This window comes from Netta rufina (genome assembly GCF_964035555.1).
Source record: "Netta rufina genome assembly, chromosome: Z".
Lineage (NCBI taxonomy): Eukaryota > Metazoa > Chordata > Aves > Anseriformes > Anatidae > Netta > Netta rufina.
Window position 1 is genome coordinate 75,608,372 of NC_140126.1, and position 22,685 is coordinate 75,631,056.

The following is a 22,685-nucleotide window of genomic DNA, read 5'->3' on the forward strand; positions in this document are numbered from 1 at the left end:
TCGGAAAGAAGGGTAATTGCAGTGTTGTGCTTTTAAAGCCCTACAATACAGGAGGAATTGCGGCCGATTTTAGCAATGGAATTTTGAAAAGAGAGTAGAAAGAAATATTTGTTACTTCTTGGTGGCAAAATTCTCGACCACTGTTAAGAGTCTGACAAATCAACATCATTTTAGAGGATTGTGAGGAGAGGTTGCTGCAGGGGAAAGCTGCACCCACAGGTGGCTGTGGGGCCTGATCCTTCACACAGCACTTTTTTACCTGAGCAAAACTCCAGAGACTTCTCTGAAGCCTGTGTACACTATGACGAAGGTAACACAGAGTGGTCGCAGGATGAAGGCTTGTACCCCTGCTGCTGATGACAGCCTTTAAAAGCTTGATCTTTCTTTTCAGGTTGTGTGAGAAATGAACAATATAGTCCCTCCTACTTTATGGTCTTTAGTTAGCAGGATACCGCCTACTGCTACTAAAAAAGCTTGTTCTTGGTTTATCTGATTTTCCAACAGTTTAGAAAACCCTTCATCTGATAGGCTAGAATACAACAGGAAATGCTAAAAAAAGCAATTCTGAGATCAATACCAGCATCTGGCTGGGACTACTTCATTGACACTGACATGTTTTTTATAATAAGTAAATACATCTAGCCTCTTCTGTTTGATCTTCCTGAAAGCATTAGAGAAAATCAGTGTTTTTCTTGAACTTTACCACAGCACCATTCTGCAGCAGCAGGCCAATTTTGTGCTCACATTTTAGTTGCTTGAAGTGCATGGGCATGGACTGTACTTGGTGCACTGAGATGTAATTTGGGAAGGCAAACTCTTGCTTGTGCTAGGCAGCAGCACCAGTAAATGTATCTCACCAGACTGTGCTCAGTAATACCTGAGAAAAAGGAAAACAGCGATAAGAGATTGACTTGCATTAACAGTATTAAGTTGAATCACCAGTATGGCTTATACAGGGTCAGTATCTAACAGAGAGCCTTCAAAAGGAATGCTTGTAATACTTGCTTATCCGGGCATTTGTTATGTTACAGCCCACAAAGAACTTTGTGTGGGGTGGTGGTGGAACAAAACATGCAGATATATATGTATAAACAAAAAGTACATACTAAGTAGTGTTGTGAAGAGGAAAAAAAGCACAATGGCATATTTTATTTATTTATTTTTTGTTATGCTTCCTGCCAAGGGGCAGTGCTGTGAGCACAAGACTCATGCATGTTTGGCAGTTTGCACATGCTAACATCTCCTTTTTCAGGGAGACTTACATGAAAAGGCTTGCTTTAAAGAATGAACAGAAAAAGGAATTAGGAATGTCTGCCCTAAAAGGTAGTACCAGGAAAACACTTTCTTGATTATGAAAAACTGTATAAAATAGCAAAAATAGTAAAAAAAAAAAAAAAAAAGTAACCTTATTTGTAGTTCATTATTTTAAAGGCATTGATAATGAGTGATACAAATGGCAAACAAGATTTAGATATAAGCAGGAGCAAGATAGCAAAATCAGTCATGGAAATTCTTACATAATTTTTAAAAAACGATACTCTAAAAAAAAAAAATCAAGCAGGTTTCTACCAGTTTATTTTCCTGACCAAGTTCTGAGGGCTACAAGACTTACGGGACTTCTGGGAAAACCTGCTGGGACTCTCCAGAGCTTCCAGTGCCGTGGAAGTCTTGACTGTATTAACTCAGTGCTTGTGCCAGATCCCTGCTGCTGCTGCTGCTTCTTTGGTAATTGGTGCTTCCTGAGGATTTGCTTCCAAAGGAAAAATGAAAAAAAGAATAAAGAAAGAAAACACCTAGGTATAAAGTTGTTCAGAAACATTACTCTAGAAAGTGGTATAATGAGATGGCTGAAACACAGTGGGCCATGTTCTAAAGCAGCAGTGACTTATATTTTGTGTTCTCATTGTAGAAAAACATTTCTCAGGCACTTTGTTTTTCCCTCTTTCCCAGCTGTTTAGCTCTACAGTAATAGCAGCAGTAGAGAAAAACAAGAAAGTGTTTTTTTCTTTATTATGCAATAGGTCTGGTTTATGGACAAGGCTGTTGCACACACTGAGTCAAGCTGAGTCTTCTGAAAGTCCTCTTTTTGCTATTTCAAAACAGCATCTTGGCACTTCTTCATTCTTTGTTCATGGTGGACTGGATCTTCCCCACTGTTTCCAGTGGTTCATAGTACATAGTGGCTCTGTACCTCCATTAATGAATATGGTGCTACTTATGAAATAATGAATTTTTATATGTGAGTAAAGGTGATAATCATACCACTGTTTAGTTTCTAGCAGCAATTCTCACTGATGTAGAGTTGTCTTTTAAAAAATTGTTGGGATAGGCTGTCCAAATGTAAACATCAAAGAGCAAGTGTTGGCTTAATTCCTAGGCAGTGTAAGATCCTCTTCTTTCTGAGTTTATGTTTCTTAACTGAACTAATCTCATTTTTCATATCCTTTTTTCCCTCCCCGTTCTCCTATTCCTCTCACTCTCCTCTTCCTGTTCTGTACAGAGAAAGAAAATAAAAAAAATAAAACTAAGCAATGCTGAAAGTTTGACTGCCACATTATCATTCTATAAAAACTGGAAAAACTGTTATTAAATGTTTTTCACTTTCCTTGAAACTTGAATTCAGTAAAAGAATTAGTTTTACCTGTGTTGAATGACCTGTGACACAAAATGGCATGGGCCTGCCTCTGAACTAATCTGCATGAGATATAAACTGATTTAAAGCCATCAGACACAAATGCAACATTGATTTGAGTTCACACCAAACAATGTCCACAACAGTATGGGCACTAAGAGATCCCTGAGGTCCCTTTCCCCATCACTCTGATTAGGTTATGAAACCAAGTAGGTTCAAAAGGAGGTAAGTCTAGCTGTGCTGTGCTTTGGGCAGTAGCATTTGGTTACAGAAGTCTCAAAATATAGTTGTGCACGTGGGTCACATTTTACAGCTGTGCTGGATGCTTTGGGGCAGCTTTTATGGTTCATCTGGGATTTGCTTGCCTTGACCCATAAGCAGATGGCATTTGGGAGAACTGTGTGTCCCAGAAAAAAAAAATTCCTTTTGAGGAAGAATGATTAAACAAAAGCAAAAGTAAAATCCTGCTGTAATCTTCAAGCTGCAGCTACAGTGAAAGCACACACCTCTTTTATTATTTTCAACAATAATTCTGTAGGTCTCTGCAACCTTTCTCAGTCAACTGCTTTCCCAAAAGTAATAGGGTGAGAAGTGTTCTGCCCCTGATGTCAGTTCTTTCTGCCCATTCCTTAGGTAGCTAGGGTAGATTGAGCCAGGAACCTGATGTTTTGACATCAAGATGCATGCAGTTGTCACCTTTGGCCTTACGGATCGAGACGACATCCCAATGTGGCACATGAAGCGCCTTGTGGAGCAGCTCTGTGTGTGTTTGCAAGTTCAGGAGCACCTCACAAAGCCCCAGCCACAATGCTGCACCAGGCAGCTCTGCCCCGTGGCGCTGCTCCTGTCTCAGCCCCTATCTGCTGCTCCTGCTGGGCAGAGGCAGGTGCAGGGCCGCGATAAGGGGCGCTGACTCGCCGCTCTGCAGGCTCACAAATTTATATTTTCAGACTATTTGTGAGGAAACCAACTGGTACTTCCTCCCCAGCAGCAATGTCGCGAGTTTCCGTTCCGCTCCGTGTCCTGCACATGCTGTACTGAGAGCTGCATGTCTATTTACAAAGCAGGAAAGAGAAAACCTCCCTGAAAACCCTAAACAAACAGTGCTCTACATATTGCAAAAATGCCTATTAATAACAGAGCAAATTGATCCAAAACTTCAGGGCTGGAGTTTCACTGCCTGCATGGTTTGTAGGTCTGAACTGACAATTCATTTATTTTTTAAAAATCACCAGTATCAGGAAAAGCTTGTGGTTCGCTTATCAGGAAGAACACATATTTATATAAGTGCTTAGCAGTAACAGTACTGACATGGTCTTATAGTACAAGCTCAACAGAAACTGTATTGTTTAAGTGAAAATGAGAGATGGCACTTTGTAACTGCTGGTGAGTTTTGTTAAGTTTTTAAGTTGTTTTATCTTGCAGTTTTTTTTAGCTTTCCTAAACAGCTTGCACCAATGTTAAAAAGCCCACTTGCTTTTAGCAAATTTACTTTTTAAACTACAGAAAGGTCTTTTTTTTTTTTTTTTTTTTCCCCACAGCTAGAAGCAACAGGAACTGACATTTAAATAGCTTCAGATACATATCATGCAGAGAGAAGTGTAATATTTACAATTGTTATGTCTGTCATCTGAAACTTCACACATCCTTTGTGTGAAGATTATTCTCTGAGGCTGGAATCTACTAATAATAGAGAACATCTTGCTTTGTAAAATGGACCTCCAGCAGAGCACTAGTTTTTTAAAAACTTCTGATCACTTCATCAGGAACACTCCGATTTCTGATACCTGATATCTGATACCTGAGATGGGATATAATGCTTGGGTTTAGGACCCAAACCTTCCAGCTGGCTGCGCTGTTTTATGGGAAGAAATAGGCAAAATGGTTCTAGGGAAAGGTTACAGACATTTAAAAATCACTTTAAAATCTTACACTGCCTAGTTATAAATTTCTGACAAATAAATTTCCAATTTTTTTCCAATAAAACCAGTATTAAATCTATTTTAGTATACTGCACTGCAACTCAGTGTAAGAAAACGAGTTTAAAACTTGTTACAGCCTACGTGACTTGTCCAACATGGGTTAATCACACAGTGCGTTTGCAGGTCACTCAAAAAAGGCAGCAGGGATTTTCCAAAGAACAGAGGAGAGCTGGTCAACCACAACCTGTAAAGTCAGTGTCAGCAGGATGTGGGCTCTGTCAGGCCTCTTGGAAAGCTGCAGCCAACACCCTTTGACTCAGTTACAAGGCAGTCCTACTTTCACCTTAGCGTGAGGCCATTTATTGGAGTTACCTTGCACAAATACCATCAGGTGGCTCTCTCCTGGTTATTTTGAGCTACTCTCTTGCTGCAGAACAAACAAACAAACAAACAAAAAAATAATCTGTTTCCTGAGAGGAACCTCGTGTTAAGAGAAACCCATGCTTATTGGAGAGTCATCAAAATATGGAAGCCATGCTGCGTTGCAATCAGCCTCCACGGCTTGAACAATCTCTCTGGGCTGCCAGCTGTAATTTAGAATACCCCAAGGCTGCCGTAGTTTATGCTGACTGGTGTGAAATTGCTCTTCCCTGCTCAGTCCTGTAGAAAAATCAGCCTATTTGGAGGGAAGCTCCTTACTCAGTACGTCCCTGTGAAGATGTGCAAAGCACTGAATCATGAAAAGGGACGGAGTCTGTCTTCCTGAGTCATGATACACCTCAGTTTGCCTTCCCATGTTTGATTTACCCAAACCACGTGATTTTTTCTTTTAAAAATTGTTGTGGGGTCAAGGTTTTTATGAATAACGAACTGCTTGAAATGCGGAGTGCATCTAACCATTAATGCTCAACTTCAGTACAGCTGCCACAACCTTCTGAATCCTTATTTTTCACAAAGCATCCATAGTCATGTGTAGCAACGTGAGAATACAGATGTTTATTTTTAATCAAATCATGTTTTTACACTTTTTGGTGTGGGGGGGTATAGCATGTAGCAAAGCAATGTAATTATTATGATCATCATCGTCGTCATTATCATCATCATTATATATTTTTTAATGAATGGAAAATGTTGCTTCCTTTTAATTAAGGTCATTATGCAGCTGCAGTACGTTATTTTATTATTATTATTATTATTATTATTATTATTATTATTATTGTTGTTGTTGTTTTTGTTTTTGTTTCTCTTTATAGTGGCTGGAGTTGCCTGTTTCATACAGAGATGCTCAGACACTACTCTCAGTTTCTGAATTAGCAGAAACATAAGGATTCGCTTTGGCTTGTTTGGAAATTATGACATCCATAATTGCAAAAAGTCTAGTTTATTTTTAGACCTTGATTTATGTATGCTCTTATTTGAATTACTTAAATATGATGATCAGTGTATGAATGCAGTGTAACAAAACAGTGTTTCAATATACTTTATTAGCTGGTTTTAATTTGCTATGTTATTTAATGAAAGCTGTAATAAAACTGTAAGGAGATGTATTCTTCTAATTGTCATTGCATGTCCTCTAGAAGTTTATCTTTTTACTAGAAGCCAAGACAAAGAAAAAATAAAAATACTGGTTTATCATTTTTAAAACCAACTTGATATATTCTAAAGGAATGTGATCTCTCCAGCTGTTACTTCCTACCATTGCCTAAAATTAGTGATTATGCTAGGCTACCTAGAGTCGGGTCTCCTGCTTGTCACTTCTGAAAATGTTTTAAATTATAAAGAGACACCTCAAAATCGAAATATTCAGGCTAAATAAAAGAGGTGCAACCTAGTTCAGAAGTTGAATGACGCAGACTGGTTCTTACGTATAGCTGTTAGAAAGCTCTTCCCCAGACAAAACTACAGAGCATTTTTTCCTCTGTCTGCTCTCGTCTCTGCAAAGAATCTTTGTGGCATTAAAATGAGTTGCTCTGGGGGTGTTTTTTGTTTGTTTTTTTCAAATTCAAAGAACCCAAAATAACCAGAGCTGCACTGACAGCAACCAGAGGGGTGTTCCTGTAACACCATATGGAGTGTGAGTGGTGGGTCCTCATAGGTGGCATTTGGGCATGTTTGAGAGCACCAAGGCCTGGAGTAGAGGTAAATTATTGATAGACCGTAGAGAATGGAGGGAGCCAAGCCCACTGTAGTGTCATCATTAACGACTTTTGGGACCTGGGGACTCAGTCTGCCTCTGCCTGGACATTGCCTGGAAAATGTCTTGGAGTGGTGCAAACCAGAGGTGGGCATTTGGGACAGTCAGAGGCTCTATGACAGAACAGCCATCCCGAGATCTTCATTTGCCAGCCTCATCTCCTCCCCCTAAGTCAGTGCTGAATGAGGATGGGAATTCTACCTAGATCATTGTTTTCTTTTTTCAGCTACCCAAACGTACCGTGCTCTGACCAATATTGGAGTACTTTGGTTGGAAAATGTCATTTCAAGCTGTACTTGAATTTAAGTGCATCCACAGAGATTAAGAGGACTGATTATCTATGCTCTATTCTGACAGCTGGACTTTTAAATTGTGCTTCTTGACCTGGCACTGACATCTTCAGAAGTCTTGTAAAAATTATTTTTCTTCACTAAGTTTTCTTTCTACTCTGCAAATTGGAAATTGTAATCTTTATAGTCCGTGCTTAATACATAATAAGTTTAGGTAATAGAAGCATTACATAATGCTATTGTTTGGATGCGGTTTTATTACTCAGATCACACCTGAAATTTATGGTTGCTTTCAGAAGGCTTAGGAAAAAATTGTAATGCTTGGGGTGGTTCCATGCCTATTGTATTGTGATGCACGTTGCCCTTTGCAAAAGAAAAAAAAAATATCTATGCTGATGGGTTGTTTTAAAATTCTGTTTTTATGTGTATGTGTTATGCATATCTTTTGAGAGGCATCATCTAACAAGTAGAAGGATTCAAGGCAATAAAACTGCAGTTGTTGGTAGGCATTATTTTGCATTCTGCATAGCAGAGTAAGCGCTGGCTTATTAGGCTGCAGCTGTACGGTCTCACCTTGGGCATCTGAAGGATTACTTTTCTAAGAACTTTTATTAGTCAGTTTGAATTGTGTGATATTTTAGCAGATTATGGATAGAAGTAAGGTTTGGTAATGATCAGAGGCACTGACTGGCAAGTACCCAGGAAATACTACATAGGATGCTAAATACCAAATCAGATGGGCTTGACTCTGTGGATTGGTTATGAAATGTTTAGCAAGTGTTCACTGGAACAGAAAACCTTATCTACATTGGAACTGAACCTCAGGGGCTTTCTTGGGAAAGAACAGATCATGCACAGAAATAAGAGCTGCCCAACATCTTTCATTGAAACAGATTTGTTGTTTTTTTTTTGTGTGTGTGTGTGTTTGTTCTTTCCAACCATTAATTTCTGGGAATGGAAGTACCTTGCTAATTAGTGTCTGGATCCTCTTTTAAGATCAGAAAATGAGAACCTAGCCCTGATCCTTCTGTAATACCCCTAAAAATAGCTAGTCCTTTCTCCTGTTACTACCATGACATCCTTCAGCCACTTCTTTTTTTTTTTTTTGCATTAAGTGTCTATTATGATTAGTTTTGCATGTTTTAAATGAGAACATGAACCACAGAAGTGTACAAAAGAGTTGTTGGAGGGCGCTGGAGGTGTTTACCCCCCTGCTCTGAGTGGTGAGACATGTTTCTACACTATTCCTGACAGATGTTTGTCCAGTCTCTTTTAGACAGCCTCCAGAGAGAAACAATGTACTGTACTCACTCCTTCACAGTTCTTGCCTTAGGAAGCTTTTTTCTCACATCTAGATCTGAGTGGTTTAAGTCCCTCAGTTTGGCTTTTGCAGCACAGAAAATATGTTACAACATGGAGAAGATGTTATTCTTTTGCTGTTTGCCTACTTGTAGATTGCCAATACATGAACAAAACAAAAAAATACATATATATTTTTCATCTTTCTGACTGGCATACATTTATAAGACCTCTTGTAGCCCTCGTTGCTCTCCTGTGAACTTTCTTCATTCTGTTCATGTTTTTTTCAAATGTGCCAAAACCAGATACAGCCTGCCACCGAAGTCTTTGTAATGCTGACTAGATCATAACATTACTTCATCTGTGTTGCAGCAAAAACTGCTGTTATACATCCAAGTATGGTATTCTTTTTAACAGCATGAAGTTACGACTCATCTTCTCCTTAATGTGATTGCACAGTAATTACCAGATTGTTTTCTGCAGAATTACAAACTAGATGGTGAATGTGGCAGGTGTATAGTAGGTTTTCCAAATTTACTTTCCTTGTGTAAGTAAAATTACATTTCACTGTGTAATTCAAATGCTGTCAAAAGTTTCCAAGTACATTTACAAGCCAAATCTGTAAACTCATGAAAGAATGAACTCAACTTTGATGTAGTTTTGTTCCAGAAAACCAACTTGATTTTTGCTTTTTAGTTCTTCCTGAGTTGAATATTCATTATGTCTCGTATTTGTTCAGTTACGTCCGTTCAACAGACTTATACATCACTTAGATCATGTCGTTGCCCTGACTTTTGCCACAACCTCATCTCAAATTTCTCTATTCCAAGATATACTGAAACAAGCATCAACAGTCTGTGTTCTCAGGTAAATTTTTTTTAGAATCCTTGGATGAAATTTATCAATAAATCACGACTCTAAAATGTTTTTCAAATATTGTTCAACATCTTCCTTGACTACTAATGGAATGGAAAATATTACATTCACCTCATATCATACAAGCCTGGGATAAGGAGTTTCCATTCAGATTTACCACAGCACACAGCTGGGAAAGAAGTCCACTGAATGTTCATTATAATTTAGGGTGGTATTGACTTCTGAGATCTGTCCTGAAAAAGTAGCATGGTATTCAGCAGGGACATGTGGAAAGAATTGCATCTTGCCAAGAATAATTGGCCATGCAAAAATTGGATGGGAATAATTGGCTGTTTACCAGTTCTGCACGAAGACATCTCATACTCATTGTGGATGATAAACCGAGTGTGTGTCAACATCAATGATAAAACGAGTATGTGTCAGCATTTTGTGCTATGGCACAACACACAGGCATAGTGCAGGCCTATATATAAAGCAACTTAGTCTTAAGGGCACATAAAGTCCTTCTGCTTTAGCCATTCACTGAGATGAAATGCTATCACGGTTTTGGGCCTTGCAGTTTAAGAAACACATGAGTGAAGTTGAGCAATCGACAAGATTGACAAAGGTCTTAAATATAAAGTGCACTCAATCAAATTGAAAGATCTAGGGCTGTTTAGTTAAAGAAGATTTGGAGGAGCAGTGGGGATAGCCAACAGTTTACAAGCAGATAAAGAAGTGTTGCAGCAAACAAGGGAAAAATCTGTTTCTCAAAACCGTGCTGGCTAGGCCAAGAAGTAATGAGCATAAGCTGCGGCAAAAAAGGGTTGAGCTAAACATGGGGAAATGGTCTCTAGAGGTGAGTACTGTGAGCACTGGAAACAGCTTTCTTGGAGTGGTTGCATATTCTATATTGGGTTGGATAGACTGCAGGGCGTGGTATGGAGAAAAACATTTTTATGGAGAGAAAAGATCTGTAGTTCTCAGCTACAGTACAATTTCCTTTAGTAAAACATTCACATGTACAATGAGTTGTATTTGATGGTAGTTCAGCAACATTTTGAAGTTCTCTCTCATGTTAAACCTTCCTGTGGCTGCATCCATAATGCCATCACAGGCAAATGCTATAAGGCTAGATAACAGGGTGTCCTCTGTAATACATTCAGTTGTTTTTGGCTGGGTCACAAATTTCATATCCATGTAGCAAAGTTTAAAAACAAAACAAAACAAACAAAAAGAAATAAAATTGAATTTTACTACAAAGGCAAACAGAAGGCACATCAGAGTGGACCACTCTTTAAATTTTCCACTGGATTTTAATAAGTGCAGCCCATGTTTTCAGGCTGTTGTGGGGTCAGTTGTTACTGTATCTGGAAGTGGGATGAAGACTGGGGGATCTGAACCTGTGACCTTTTGGCACTGCTTTCAGGCTAAGGGAAGTAAAATGGCACAGCATTACGTGGGCACTTAATGCTTTGGTTTTGCACCTCACTGCCAACAAATGTAAAGGTATTTGATTTAATATTTGATGCAATTTGGAAATTACAAAGCAGGCAGAAAGCTGGAAGAAGGGACCAGAGAGAGCAACATAAACTCCTTTGTGCATTACACTGGGTGCAAACATGAGTTTGTCAGCTGAAATTGCAAATGAACATTCAGAAGAGAACTGGTTTTGCTGATAATTCTAAGGTGCAGTGCAAGAGATCAGGTCTTCTCACAGGGTTATGCTTAACAAACTTGCTGAAATTAAAAGCATAGAGCTTTCATGTATTAAAAAATTATAATGCTTGCAAAAGATGCTTCATTATCAAGCTGCTAAGCTGCCCAGAACATCAGAAGCAGATAATAAATATAATTATCAGAAATGAGTTCATAAAAGAAAGACTGTTTTAGGTTTTGCTGTATTCTTTAACTACAGATTAGACACAATTTGCTGCAAATACTTTGTCATATTATCAATATTTTAGCTAGTAATTATCTGCAAAAAATGTTTCCATTCTCTGGCCTACTCTATACTTAATAGAAAATTGATGAGCATGTTCATAGAATGATGAAGTGCCATTTCAAAGATAACATAGCCTTCTTCCACAACAAAGCCAAGATCCCAGTGAATAGAATTGTCAAATCAGAAAGACAAGTTGCTTTTTGAGAAAGCCTGGCATGTATGAGTATCTATAAATGCATGTATATTGTAATCCTACTTGTCTTTTTTTCATTTTTTTTTAGCATTGTTTCATGCACTTTGTGAAGAATGTGCTGAGTGAGCATGAACGAATAAATAATTTAAGCTCTGACTTTAATTGTTTTTCTTCTTCTTTTTTTTTTTTTTTTTTTCAAATAAAAGTGCAAATTCATGTGTCTGACTTTTGCCTTTTACCTTCCTCCTATAACATGAGCAATAGGAGCAAACTCACCTGGAGACACAACTCTCTGTTCTCTGTGACAGGCTACCCACTAACCAGTTGTGGCTAAAAGGCAAGGAGAAGCTTAAGTGTTGTTGAGTTTCATGCTCAGGATTCTTTAATAATAATAATAATAATAATAATAGTAATAATAATAATATTTTTTTAAAAAGCAACAACAATAATAATATAGGTCTAGCTCCAGAGAGAAACTCATGTGACAAGTAAAATTCAGACAGTTAGATGTCTGTTGACAAAAGTTAAAGAGTTTAAAGCTGCACTTGAAGGAGGTTGTCCTTAGAATTCAAAACATGGCAAAACATGAATGAAACTGTCTTCAATGCATTGAAATATTTAAAAACTTCCTTGCTTAAAAAGGAACAATGTATGTCAGAACTTTTATTGAATACCTTTCTCAAACGTTTTTAAAACTCCTTATTAACTTAACAATTTAGTTGTTGGTTGTTTTTTTTTTTTTTCATTTTTAATATAAATTATGTAATTATGCTTGCAAATAGTTCCACTATACATCATGTTAATTGTATTTTCTTTTTCCATTAAAATATTCAGAGAAATAAAAGAGGTCCTCTTAAATTTTGTGTAGCTGGCATCCCTTTCATTATATTAGCAAATGTTATGGTTTAAGATACTACAGAAAACTTCACAAAGGCACTTACAGGGTCAAGTAAACATACTTTGCCCCATTGAGAAGAGTGCAAGCCTAAGAATCCATTTTTATAGATTAAAAGAAAAAAAAAAAAAAAAAAAAGTTAAAGCTCTGATTCTTACTGGCCAATAATCAAGGTTATTTTAATGAATAGATTGATTTAAATGTGTACAATTCTTTGAGATATTGTCCTTTCCAAAAGTAAGATATTGTCTTTTGGTTTGTGTGGCCCCTTATTTGAAAGTATCAGTTTAGCTTTAACATACATCTGTGGTAAGAGACAAAAAAATCTTATATTATTAAAGCTGTTTCTCATTATTCTGGTCCTAGGAAAAATATGTACAGTCAATGTCTTATTGCTTGGTATTGAAGGAAAGAGAAAACCTAATATAGTATCTGGGGTTTTTGTTTTGTTCTTGTTTTATTTTGGTTTCTGTTAAGTTGCTGACAAATGCTTAAAAAATAAGGTAAGTTTTGTGGGTTAACATGGCTTTGTGTATTTCCTGTCCATGTAACTCTTCAGTGTCTTTTTTAGAGCAAGTACCTAGGGATATTAGTAGAGGTGATCCATTTCTGTGGGTTTTCATTTGTTTGCTGCTTTTGTTAACTGGATACAAAGGAATGTTCACAGAAACCTTTCAAGACCTTCAGAAAGCTTTTTAACAGTATGTCTCATCTCTGAAATACAAAAATGTATCAAATTGAAAGAGATACAGGTTTCAGAATGTAAATTTAGTTTTATAGAGGACTGTACTTGTGTTGAGATTCCTGGCTTCAGTCTAATCACTAAGGGCAGTGCAGGTTGTGGTGATGGGCCTTGACGTCTTAATATTGTTTGGGTCCACGCAAAACTACATATGGGAACAAAAAAGTTACTTTCTAATCTAAGAAATATTGAGATTATAAAGATGAAACAGATCAACAGTGTAGTCAGCAGGCTGAGGGAACTGATCCTTCCAGTCTTCTCAGCACTGGTTAGGCCACACTTGGGGTCCTGTGTCCTTTCCTCTGCTCCTCAGTCCAAGAGAGGCATGCACATGCTGGGGACAGTCCAGCAAAGAGCCACAAAGATGAGTAAGGGGTTGAAACACCTCTCCAGTGAGGAAAGGATGAGGGGGCTGCAGCTGTTTGACCTGGATGATTCAGCCTGGAGAAGGGGAGGCTCGGGGAGATCTCATCGATGTCCATAAATACCTGAAGGGAAGGCACAAAGAGGATGGAGCCAGGCTCTTGTCAGTGGTGCCCAGTGCCAGGACAGCAGACAGTGGGCACAAACAGGATCAAGGAGGTTCCCCTGAGCACCAGGCAGCACTTCTGTGCTGTGCGGGTGGCTGAGAACTGGAACAGGCTGCCCGGAGGCTGTGGGGTCTCCTCCTAGGGGATCTTCAAAAATCACCTGGACACAGGCCTGGGCACCCTGCTCTGGGTGGCCCTGCTGGAGCAGGGGCGGGACCAGATGGCTTTGAGAGGTCCCCTCCAACCTCAACCATTCTGTCCTGCAAAACAACTTTAATTACAATAGAGAGAACCTAATCCTAACCATAACCCCAACCCTAACCCTTTTGCTTACTTATTTACTTATCGATGTTATCAGGTGGTATCTCGGCCTGTTGTATCTTCTGAAGAGTGTCAAACAAGCTATTTAGATTCTGCTAGATTTTTTTTTTTTCACTGACTGTGGTGGACTGATGCTGTGGAAGTCATAGAGAATGAAATCCCAGGGGCTTGCAGGTCTTGCTGGGCAGATTACATCTAAGCAAATCCAGATTGTATACCAGAGAAACACCCAGCCAGCCTCTTCCTAGATGTATATTGTACCAGCACTGACTGTAAACTTATTTAGCAGAGCTGACCTGAAAAACAGAAGGGCTGGGTAAGTTACACCCTCTTAATAGGGACAGCAGTGACCACATACTCTCTAGACATACTGACTCCTGAACTGTCCCTTGGGCTGTTCAGTTTTGCGTCATCTCTAGAGTAGGTCAGTGGCAGTGAAGCACACACTGACCTCAAGGGAGTTCATAGCAAACCCTGATCTCTCAGACAGTGGAAATCTCTCTTTAACTATCATCTCCATATCCTTCAAGTCTTACATGCGTAATTTGACTCTTTTTCAGTAATAACTCAAGTTCCCATCACGTCTTTATAAATAATTATATCTTTAATAAATGGAAACAGTAAGGACAGATAGGACAATGCTAAAAAAAATAAAAAAGTGGGAGGGAGGGAGCATTTGGCTTCAGTGTGCAAATGACATATAATTTCCAACAACTTGAGAGGAATCTTGCCTTTAAGACTTGTTCATTTATTTAAAGAATATATTTCTCACAATTTAATTTGTGGTTTCAGGAGCTAAGTATAGAAAATTGCATAATGCCCTTTTAGAACTTGGTGACTAAGAGTGATCACATTAAATGAACATAGCTTGCATGGAGTTGGTTAAAATATAATTTGTTCCATCACAACAGTTTAAATCTCTTTAATATTGGTCAGGCTAAAATATAGCATGCATACTTCTAAGATACAAATGTTATATTCCTTAAGATATGATAAGGGAAAAAGAGACAAAAGAACCCAATACATCCTGCCAAGGTTGCTCTGGGAACGGAGTTAAAGAATTTGCAGTCTGTAAAGTAAATCCTTCTTCACTAATGACCGTTCAAGGTGTTTCTCATGTTTATAAACAGAATTTTTCCATTTTTTTCATCAGGTGCTTCATTCCAAATGCCTACGCTGCCCTCTTCACTGCTGCTCTGGTGCCGTTAATGTGCTTGGTAGTGGTTTTTGTGGTGTTCGTTCACGCCTACCAGGTGACCCCACAGTGGAAAGCATACGATGATATTTTCAGAGGAAGAACAAATGCTGCAGGTAAGATGCATAGACTACCCCTGAGCAGACAAATCAGACTTCCAGGATGGTGCTGATCATTCTCTCCAGTCCAGAAAACCCCACTGGAAACCGCAGCTCAATAAATACCTGAGTAGTTGTGTAAGATTAAGCATGCTAGCAGTTCTTTTGAAGTCTGTGAAAGTACTTTAATGATGAAAGTTATGCAGATGTGAGCTGTCTTACCAGAATGAGGATAAAGATGTGTTAAACCTAAAACAAGAAATTACCATCACTGTTTGTGTCTAGTCTGGCAACGAGAATAGACCTAAAACAGTGAGCTGTCCTGTGTGGTCGTGGCTGGTACCAAATAGCACTTCCCCAAAGAGGGCTGAGGCTGGCTCAGGAGCATTGTTTCCCTGGCTGTGGGGCAATGATCGGACCCTCGCCCTGGCAGGGCTCTTCTGCTCGGTCCCAGGGGACAAGCAGAGCGCCAGGCCCTGGCCTTGCAAGGGCTGTGGGCTGGAGTACGTGGAGTTAACATGTCTGTTTGGAAATTTCCTAGTGCTAGTTGTAACTGAAACATGCTTGAAAGAGAAGATCTGCCTCATGCAAAACAGGAAGTATTGGTCTGTCTGTTCTGTTAGAACAATTTCAAATACAATAATGTTCCCAAAATAAAATTTCACCAGTTTAGACTAACACTGTAATAACATGACACTCCGTGGGAAGCTGAGAATAATTCTTTTGTTTTCATGCCATTCCTGAAAAAAAATAGGTCTCTGTTTTATAAACAAGTGCAAATAGTAGATTTGAGTAGAAATGGGTCTATTTTCTTCCGAATTACATGAAGACAGTTGGATTTTATAAACTTTCAAGAGGTTCTTGAATCATTTTTCCCAATATGTTAGATAAATATCGTCTGAACTTAAAAAGGAACATGGATTATTAAAAAATTCCGTTCAGCAGTCCAGTGCTTGTAACTGTTTGGATTTACAGAGTGGGCTGTCTTGTTCACTTCGCAGTGATTATTACAGTGTGAAGTGAGGAGTTGTGTTTTATTTTGAACATTTGGGTTATAGAAGTGTATCCTTTCTAAGGGAAAATGAAAACAAATACTAAGCATTTATTATCCAGACATTTCTTTAGGTATTTATTTCTTTGTTGGTTTTGCTAAGAACTATATATGAATTTGGATAAGGTCTGATAAACCCAGCTTGTAACTATGGTACTCAAGACCTTAGTTGCACTTTATTCTTTCGTATTTTTTTTTTTTTTTCTGATATAAAAGGGACTGCCCGGAGCAATCACAAAGGTGGCTGCTTATTCAGTGTTGAATAATATATTTATTTATAAGTAACAGTTTTTTTATTTTTTTTTATTGTTATTGTTTTTGTTGTTGTTTTAGTATCGCTAAGGATGGAGATTCCATATTCATATGATGAAGGGCAGTGCTTCAGAATGCGTCTCAGAGCAGTTACACAGAAAAAAAACAAATGGTATTACTGAAACAAAAATAGAGACAAAGTCAGTACGCAAAATGTCAGAAAGTATTAATGGGAGCTAAATCACCAAGACACCAAGACACAAAATAGCAAGGTGGAAAGAAAAGTCTGTTTGATTTAGCATAAGATTTAGGGTTTTTGTAGTTGCTTTTGTTTGTTTGATTTTGCTTTTTCTTTCCCAACATATACAGGAAAAGGTAGAGAAGATGTGAGGTGTCAAAAGGAAAAAAAAAAACAAAACAAAGAGAAATGAAGAAGAGATGTGTTTGATAAAATGTCAATAATAGCACTGTCTTATTGAAAAGCAGGTACTTCTTGTATCCCTTCATGGCAAGTGAGCGTTTGCTAAGGCAGGACTTTTTCAGGCAGAAAGGAAGGTACGTGATGCACCCAGGGGAGACCGGCCACTGCAGGGCTGGGACGAGGCTGCCTGATTGAATGAAGGCTGGTGATTTCTCCAGTTTGTGAGGTTGCCTATATAAATCACAGAATCACAGAATCACAGAATTTCTAGGTTGGAAGAGACCTCAAGATCATCGAGTCCCACCTCTGACCTAACACTAACAGTCCCCACTAAACCATATCCCTATGCATAACTCAGCATTAGTTGTACACAAAAGGCTGCTTCTCTTCTGAAAACTGAGGTAGTAGCAGTATATTTACATTTACTTTTAAAGATTTTTAGCTATGTTGTGCTTTTGAAGATGCAGTCAAGGGCAGTCTGCAGTGGCAAGCCCTCTTCCCACTTGTAAAGTTTAGATCTTACCATATGACTTGCATTTTGGAGAATTTCTACATTCCTAGAATGGGACCCGAGGCTGCTTCGGTACGGATATTGCAACATTGCTGCAGGCGGTGCGGGAGCCACTGATTTTCAGGCCCCAGCTGAGTGGCGGCACCTGGCTGCCCGGTGGTGTCTTATTCTGGCCTTTCTCTGGCTCTCATCCCCATATTGATCTCCCTGTCCACTCACGCACAGCTACGAATTCCTTCAGCGAGAAAAAAAAAAAAGACTTCCCTGGGCCTGAAGTTCTGTACCCAGTCCTCTCCACTTTGAACACTGCAGTAGGTAATGAAAGGAAAAAAAAAACCACTAATAATAACAGTAATAATTCACTGCTTTGCAAAACTGCCTGCTATTTAGCCAGCTCGTCCAGAAAAAGAATAAAATTCCAAGTGAATGGTACTGTAAGCAGTGGTAATTTATCAAGTGCAGAGCACTGTAAACATAGACAAAATATTTTTGAAATACACCTTTCATTTTTACTGGCAATTGTGGCCACCTGTTGATTTGAATCCCAGAAAGCCCAGATTCTTGCAAAAAGGAAAAAATGGCGTATGTAGGCATGTAATTATCATTTACAGCTAGATATTCATACAAACACCTACTTGCACCTGAGCATTTAAACTAGTGGAGTTTATTCCCTTCCTGGGAGTCATTCAGTTTGAAGATAGTTAAAGCTGCAGTGTGATACAGGTGACCATGGGTGGATTCTACAATAACCCGTGCAAAAAAGTACAGAATGTATTCAATAAAAAATAAAATACCAAGGTCACTGGCTTCCATGCTACTGTAAAGCAGAAAAAGTGTCTGGCTATGCAGATTTGAAAAAGAAGTATTTATTACCTGGCTTCTAAATGTAGATTGCTTAGATCATTTCACAGACTGTAGGAGAAGCCTCTTAAGCAATGGCTGATTAACCTGAAGCTCCAAATTTGTGGCCTCTACTTGAGGAAGGCTATTGCTGACTTTACCAGAAATATAATAGGAATAGAAACAGTAAGGTATATGCTTGTGTGTAGTATATACTGTTATTTCCAAAGAAAATGGATATGAAGATGGCTAAGCTAAAATTTAAGTAAATATATATATATATATATATAAAATTATTGCCCTCATGTTTTGGAAGGCTCTCAGGCTTACCTGCTGAAGAATTTCCGTCTTGAAAGATCTAGTCTTCTACAGCTATTATTGTAAATTTTGTCTGCTCTTCCAAAACATCTTTCTGCGCTTAGGCAGAGAGTTTGTTGCCAGTAGCAGCAGGGACCCCTGTGTATTTTTGTTACTAGAAGAGTAACAATATTGGGTACATATCTAAGGGAAAAAAATGCTGTCCTTTGGTAACTGCAGAGTATCTGTTTGCTCGCTATTAAACAGTTTCTTGGAAAATTATTGGATATGGTTGATTTTTTCCCATCTATTTTCTACATAGATATTCACTTCTTAGCCGTACTGTGTGGATAGTCTTCCTAATCCTTCAGATTTATCCTGGATGCCCTTGGGTGGAGCCACATCTCCCATGCCCTACTCTGGAAGCTTTCAGGCTTTAAAGAAAACATCATGGCATGAGGACAGCCAGCCCAGCACAACTCTGCTTTTAGTAATCACTGTCAGCTCCTTTACTAGTGGTCCATGATCTGCCCACAGAGCTTATCATACTGTTTTCTTATGCCTGGGGTATTGCTGTAAAAACATAAATAGGGTTGTAGTGGAGAATAAACAGAAATAAATAGGATTTGCCAACTTCCGATTAGGGGAATGTGCAATATGCACGCTTCTCGTTCTGGAACACACAGTGTGTGAGTTTGCCCTCTCTCATTTTTTTACTGCTCCAGAATTGCTCTGTCACCAGCCGTGTTGCTTTAGATGGTGATTGATACAGCTTGCTTAGGTCAGGGAATTTTCCTCCACAACAGAGAGGAAAGGGCAATGAGAGAGTCAAGAATTAATTATCTTTTAGAGCAAGCAGCTCTTCATCCTTAGAAGCGAGTGCTGGAAAATAGTGTGAAAGCTGATTTATAAAGGTTGTTATCCCTAACCCCAGTATCCCCTTTCAAAGACTTGCATTTGGTTTGCTAGAAAAGAGGCTTCAGTTTGGACTGATTCAGCTTGCCAGCCTTTCAGCAAACATGTTCAACTGACTGATTATTCTTCTATATATAGAAACCAACTTCTCAAAAGTTAGCCCTGACAGCCGCCAAGTCAGGAGTGTGTGTTGGATAAACAGCCCCTGGTGAACTAATATTTAAGTTTGTAGCAAGAAAGGCTGCTTTTCAGGGAAATCAGGTGGTCGAGAAGCAGGATGGTTGTATTTGGCTGTAGGAGCAGGAGGTCAAAATAGGGATATATAGCAGAGAATTGTTTTTTCTTGACAGTCCAAATATGCAAAATACAGAAACTGAAATTAGAAAAGGCAGAGGTCCAATATTCATTGTTTTGCTTTCCAACTATTTATTAACTTCTCATAATTTTGCAAAGATTTGAGAATGTAAAGGAAAAATTTGAATTGAAAAACTGCCTGCTTTTTTTTTTTTTTCTGATAATACCATCCTCATAGGTGACCTCAACTTATTGAACATGTCATAACATAATTTCCATGCCCAGGGCATAAATAATGCAGTAGAATTTACCTGATTATCATCATTGTAAATGTGCCAGAATGAATCTAAAGATTAAAACCTTTTGTTGCCAAAATAGAACTTCATGAGGAATACCCCAAATATTTAGCTGTAAAATTATAACTACCTTTTTGTGTCCTCATTCATATAAATTTCTTTAATGTGTTTATCATAGCAGTATGGAGTTCTTGGCCATAACAGATCATGCTGGATCTTCTACCTTCTACCAGCTGATCTCAGGAACCAAATAGGCAATCCAAAATGCAAGTACAGGACATTCCAGCCATGCTTTGGCTCTTGGGAATGATGCTGAGGACAGGGCTTCATATTCTAAGTGAGAATGTATATCTAAACCTGTTGTTACACGTCTGCTTTATCCTGTAAGCTACATGCTAAAACCTTATCTCAAACTGTGAGATACATATCATATACCGAAAGGAGCAGAGGAACGGTGAGTTCCAGGAGTGCCTTCATCTTGAGATGGCAATATGCATTTCGGAATCAAGAACCAGATGTTTGCTACCTATAAGCTGAGAGTTATGTACAATATTCACAGGATTCATCACAGTCACACAATGGATAATATTTTAGTCTTCATAATACTCAAGGGCCTTTTCTATTTTGTAATTAGGACAAAAACAAATCTTTGCCTCTGAGGTTTTTAGAAATACAGTTTAAGACAAAATGCACAAGCGTAATTACAAGCTGAAATAAAGAGCAAAGATCTGAATAAGATAATAACTTAAATTCATCATCTGCACTTATGCAATTTAGATTGTTTGTACTGTGCTTCACATGCCCATTTTAGCTTTCTTTCTTTAAAGAATTCTCCAGAAGCAAGTTCATTTGTATGAGTTGTGCCTATACAATTGTGCATTTAGCACCCATTTAATATCTTGCATAATATTTTAAAATAATTTTATTGTATGACTATTTTATTGTATTGATGAGTAGCTTCAAATGTTTTTCTTCCGTTCCTTTATCTTTCTTTCTTTCTTTCTTTCTTTCTTTCTTTCTTTCTTTCTTTCTTTCTTTCTTTCTTTCTTTCTTTCTTTCTTTCTTTCTTTCTTTCTTTCTCTTTCTCTTTCTTTCTTTCTCTTTCTTTCTTTCTTTCTTTCTTTCTTTCTTTCTTTCTTTCTTTCTTTCTTTCTTTCTTTCTTTCTTTCTTTCTTTCTTTCTTTCTCTCTTTCTCTCTTTCTCTCTTTCTCTCTTTCTCTCTTTCTCTCTTTCTCTCTTTCTCTCTTTCTCTCTTTCTCTCTTTCTCTCTTTCTCTCTTTTTCTTTCTTTTCCTTCCTTCCTTCCTTCCTTCCTTCCTTCCTTCCTCCCTTCCTCCCTTCCTCCCTTCCTCCCTTCCTCCCTTCCTCCCTTCCTCCCTTCCTTCCTTCCTCCCTTCCTCCCTTCCTCCCTTCCTCCCTTCCTCCCTTCCTCCCTTCCTCCCTTCCATTCTTCCTTTCGTTCCTTCATTCTTTTGTTCTTCTCTTCTTCCTTCCTTCCTTTCTTTTTTGCCTGTTTGCTGTCTTTCTGTGATTTGCCATATTCACTGCATAGCAGTAGTAGTGTAATCTATCATAAGAGGCCTGATCTTTCATTTCCTATACCAGGAATTGTTTTAAAACTCATAAGAAAGTTTGTCAAAACCCTGAGATTTAATAGGAAGGTTAGAGAGGCCAATCTTTTATGTTTTTCTATTAGTCATGTAGCCTTTATTCTTAATGTGATAAGTGCTTCCATTTTAGGAAGCACTTCTTTAATTTCAAGCTGTTCCTTGCCACAAGGACAACAGATCAAAAAATGTAAATGAACAACAAAAAAAATATTTTAACAGTTTTGCTGCTTCCTATTTTTACAAATAATCCCTGACCAATTTTGTCCAGTTGAATGCTGTGTACTTCTATATGCCAGCTTTCTAGTCTGCAGTATCAGACAATGTTAAAGTCAGCACATCTTTGACATTCGTAATCTGGAATCAGAGGATTTGTCATGAGTTACTGATTGCATGTTGGTGGTGGTATTTTCTCCTTTGAACTCTGTGAGGAAATCTTTTAAATTCTTTATTTTGGCCACAAAATCCTGTTACCAAATTCCTTTTCTAAGGCAGTTGTCAAAAGCAATCAAAAAAGGAGCTAGCAGAATTTGGAACACTGTTATTCAATCTTATTTTCAAAAAAAAAAAAAAAAGTTGTTTTTTTTTTTTTTTTTTTTTTTGTAGTTCTGTTGCTAAGTTTAACTCCTGACTTGTTAAGCAATAGTCTGTAAATGTTTTACTGAAATTAGGTCTCACACAGAACACTGAAATTCTGAGTAGTAATACATTCTCCCCAGTCATTTAGGAAAAAATGTTAGAAATGGCGATCCAGGTTTTGCAGGAGGTCTTCATGTCTAGCCAAGAACAATTAAAAACAATTAAAGTTGCATTACCAGTTTAACACCTAAGGGGAAGAAATATAGTAAATATTTATAGGTAAACTCAGAAGATCATTAAAGCTGTATTATTTAATTGGTTCTTTTATTGACTTCTATTTTTAGGAAAAAAAAAAAAGACTTAAGGCAATAGAAGAAGACACAATGTGGGCCAACACAGCGGTAGGAATACAAACACTTGGCTGCATTAGTGATGTGCAGCACATTCTTTATTTTTCATAGTTAAATCATTTAGATGGTTTCTGCAAGCACATACTCGGCATTACACTTCAG

General features: G+C 38.1%; 1 protein-coding gene across 1 annotated transcript in view; it reads left to right on the forward strand.

The window, feature by feature from the left end:
• ADGRV1 (adhesion G protein-coupled receptor V1) overlaps positions 1-22,685 on the forward strand; it is a gene marked incomplete at both ends in the record, with an annotated part of 271,966 nt that overhangs the window by 201,209 nt on the left and 48,072 nt on the right. Inside the window, one exon of the mRNA XM_084304820.1 lies at positions 14,972-15,129. Within this exon, the coding sequence (XP_084160946.1) occupies positions 14,972-15,129 (158 nt within the window). The remainder of the gene's footprint in view (positions 1-14,971; positions 15,130-22,685) is intronic.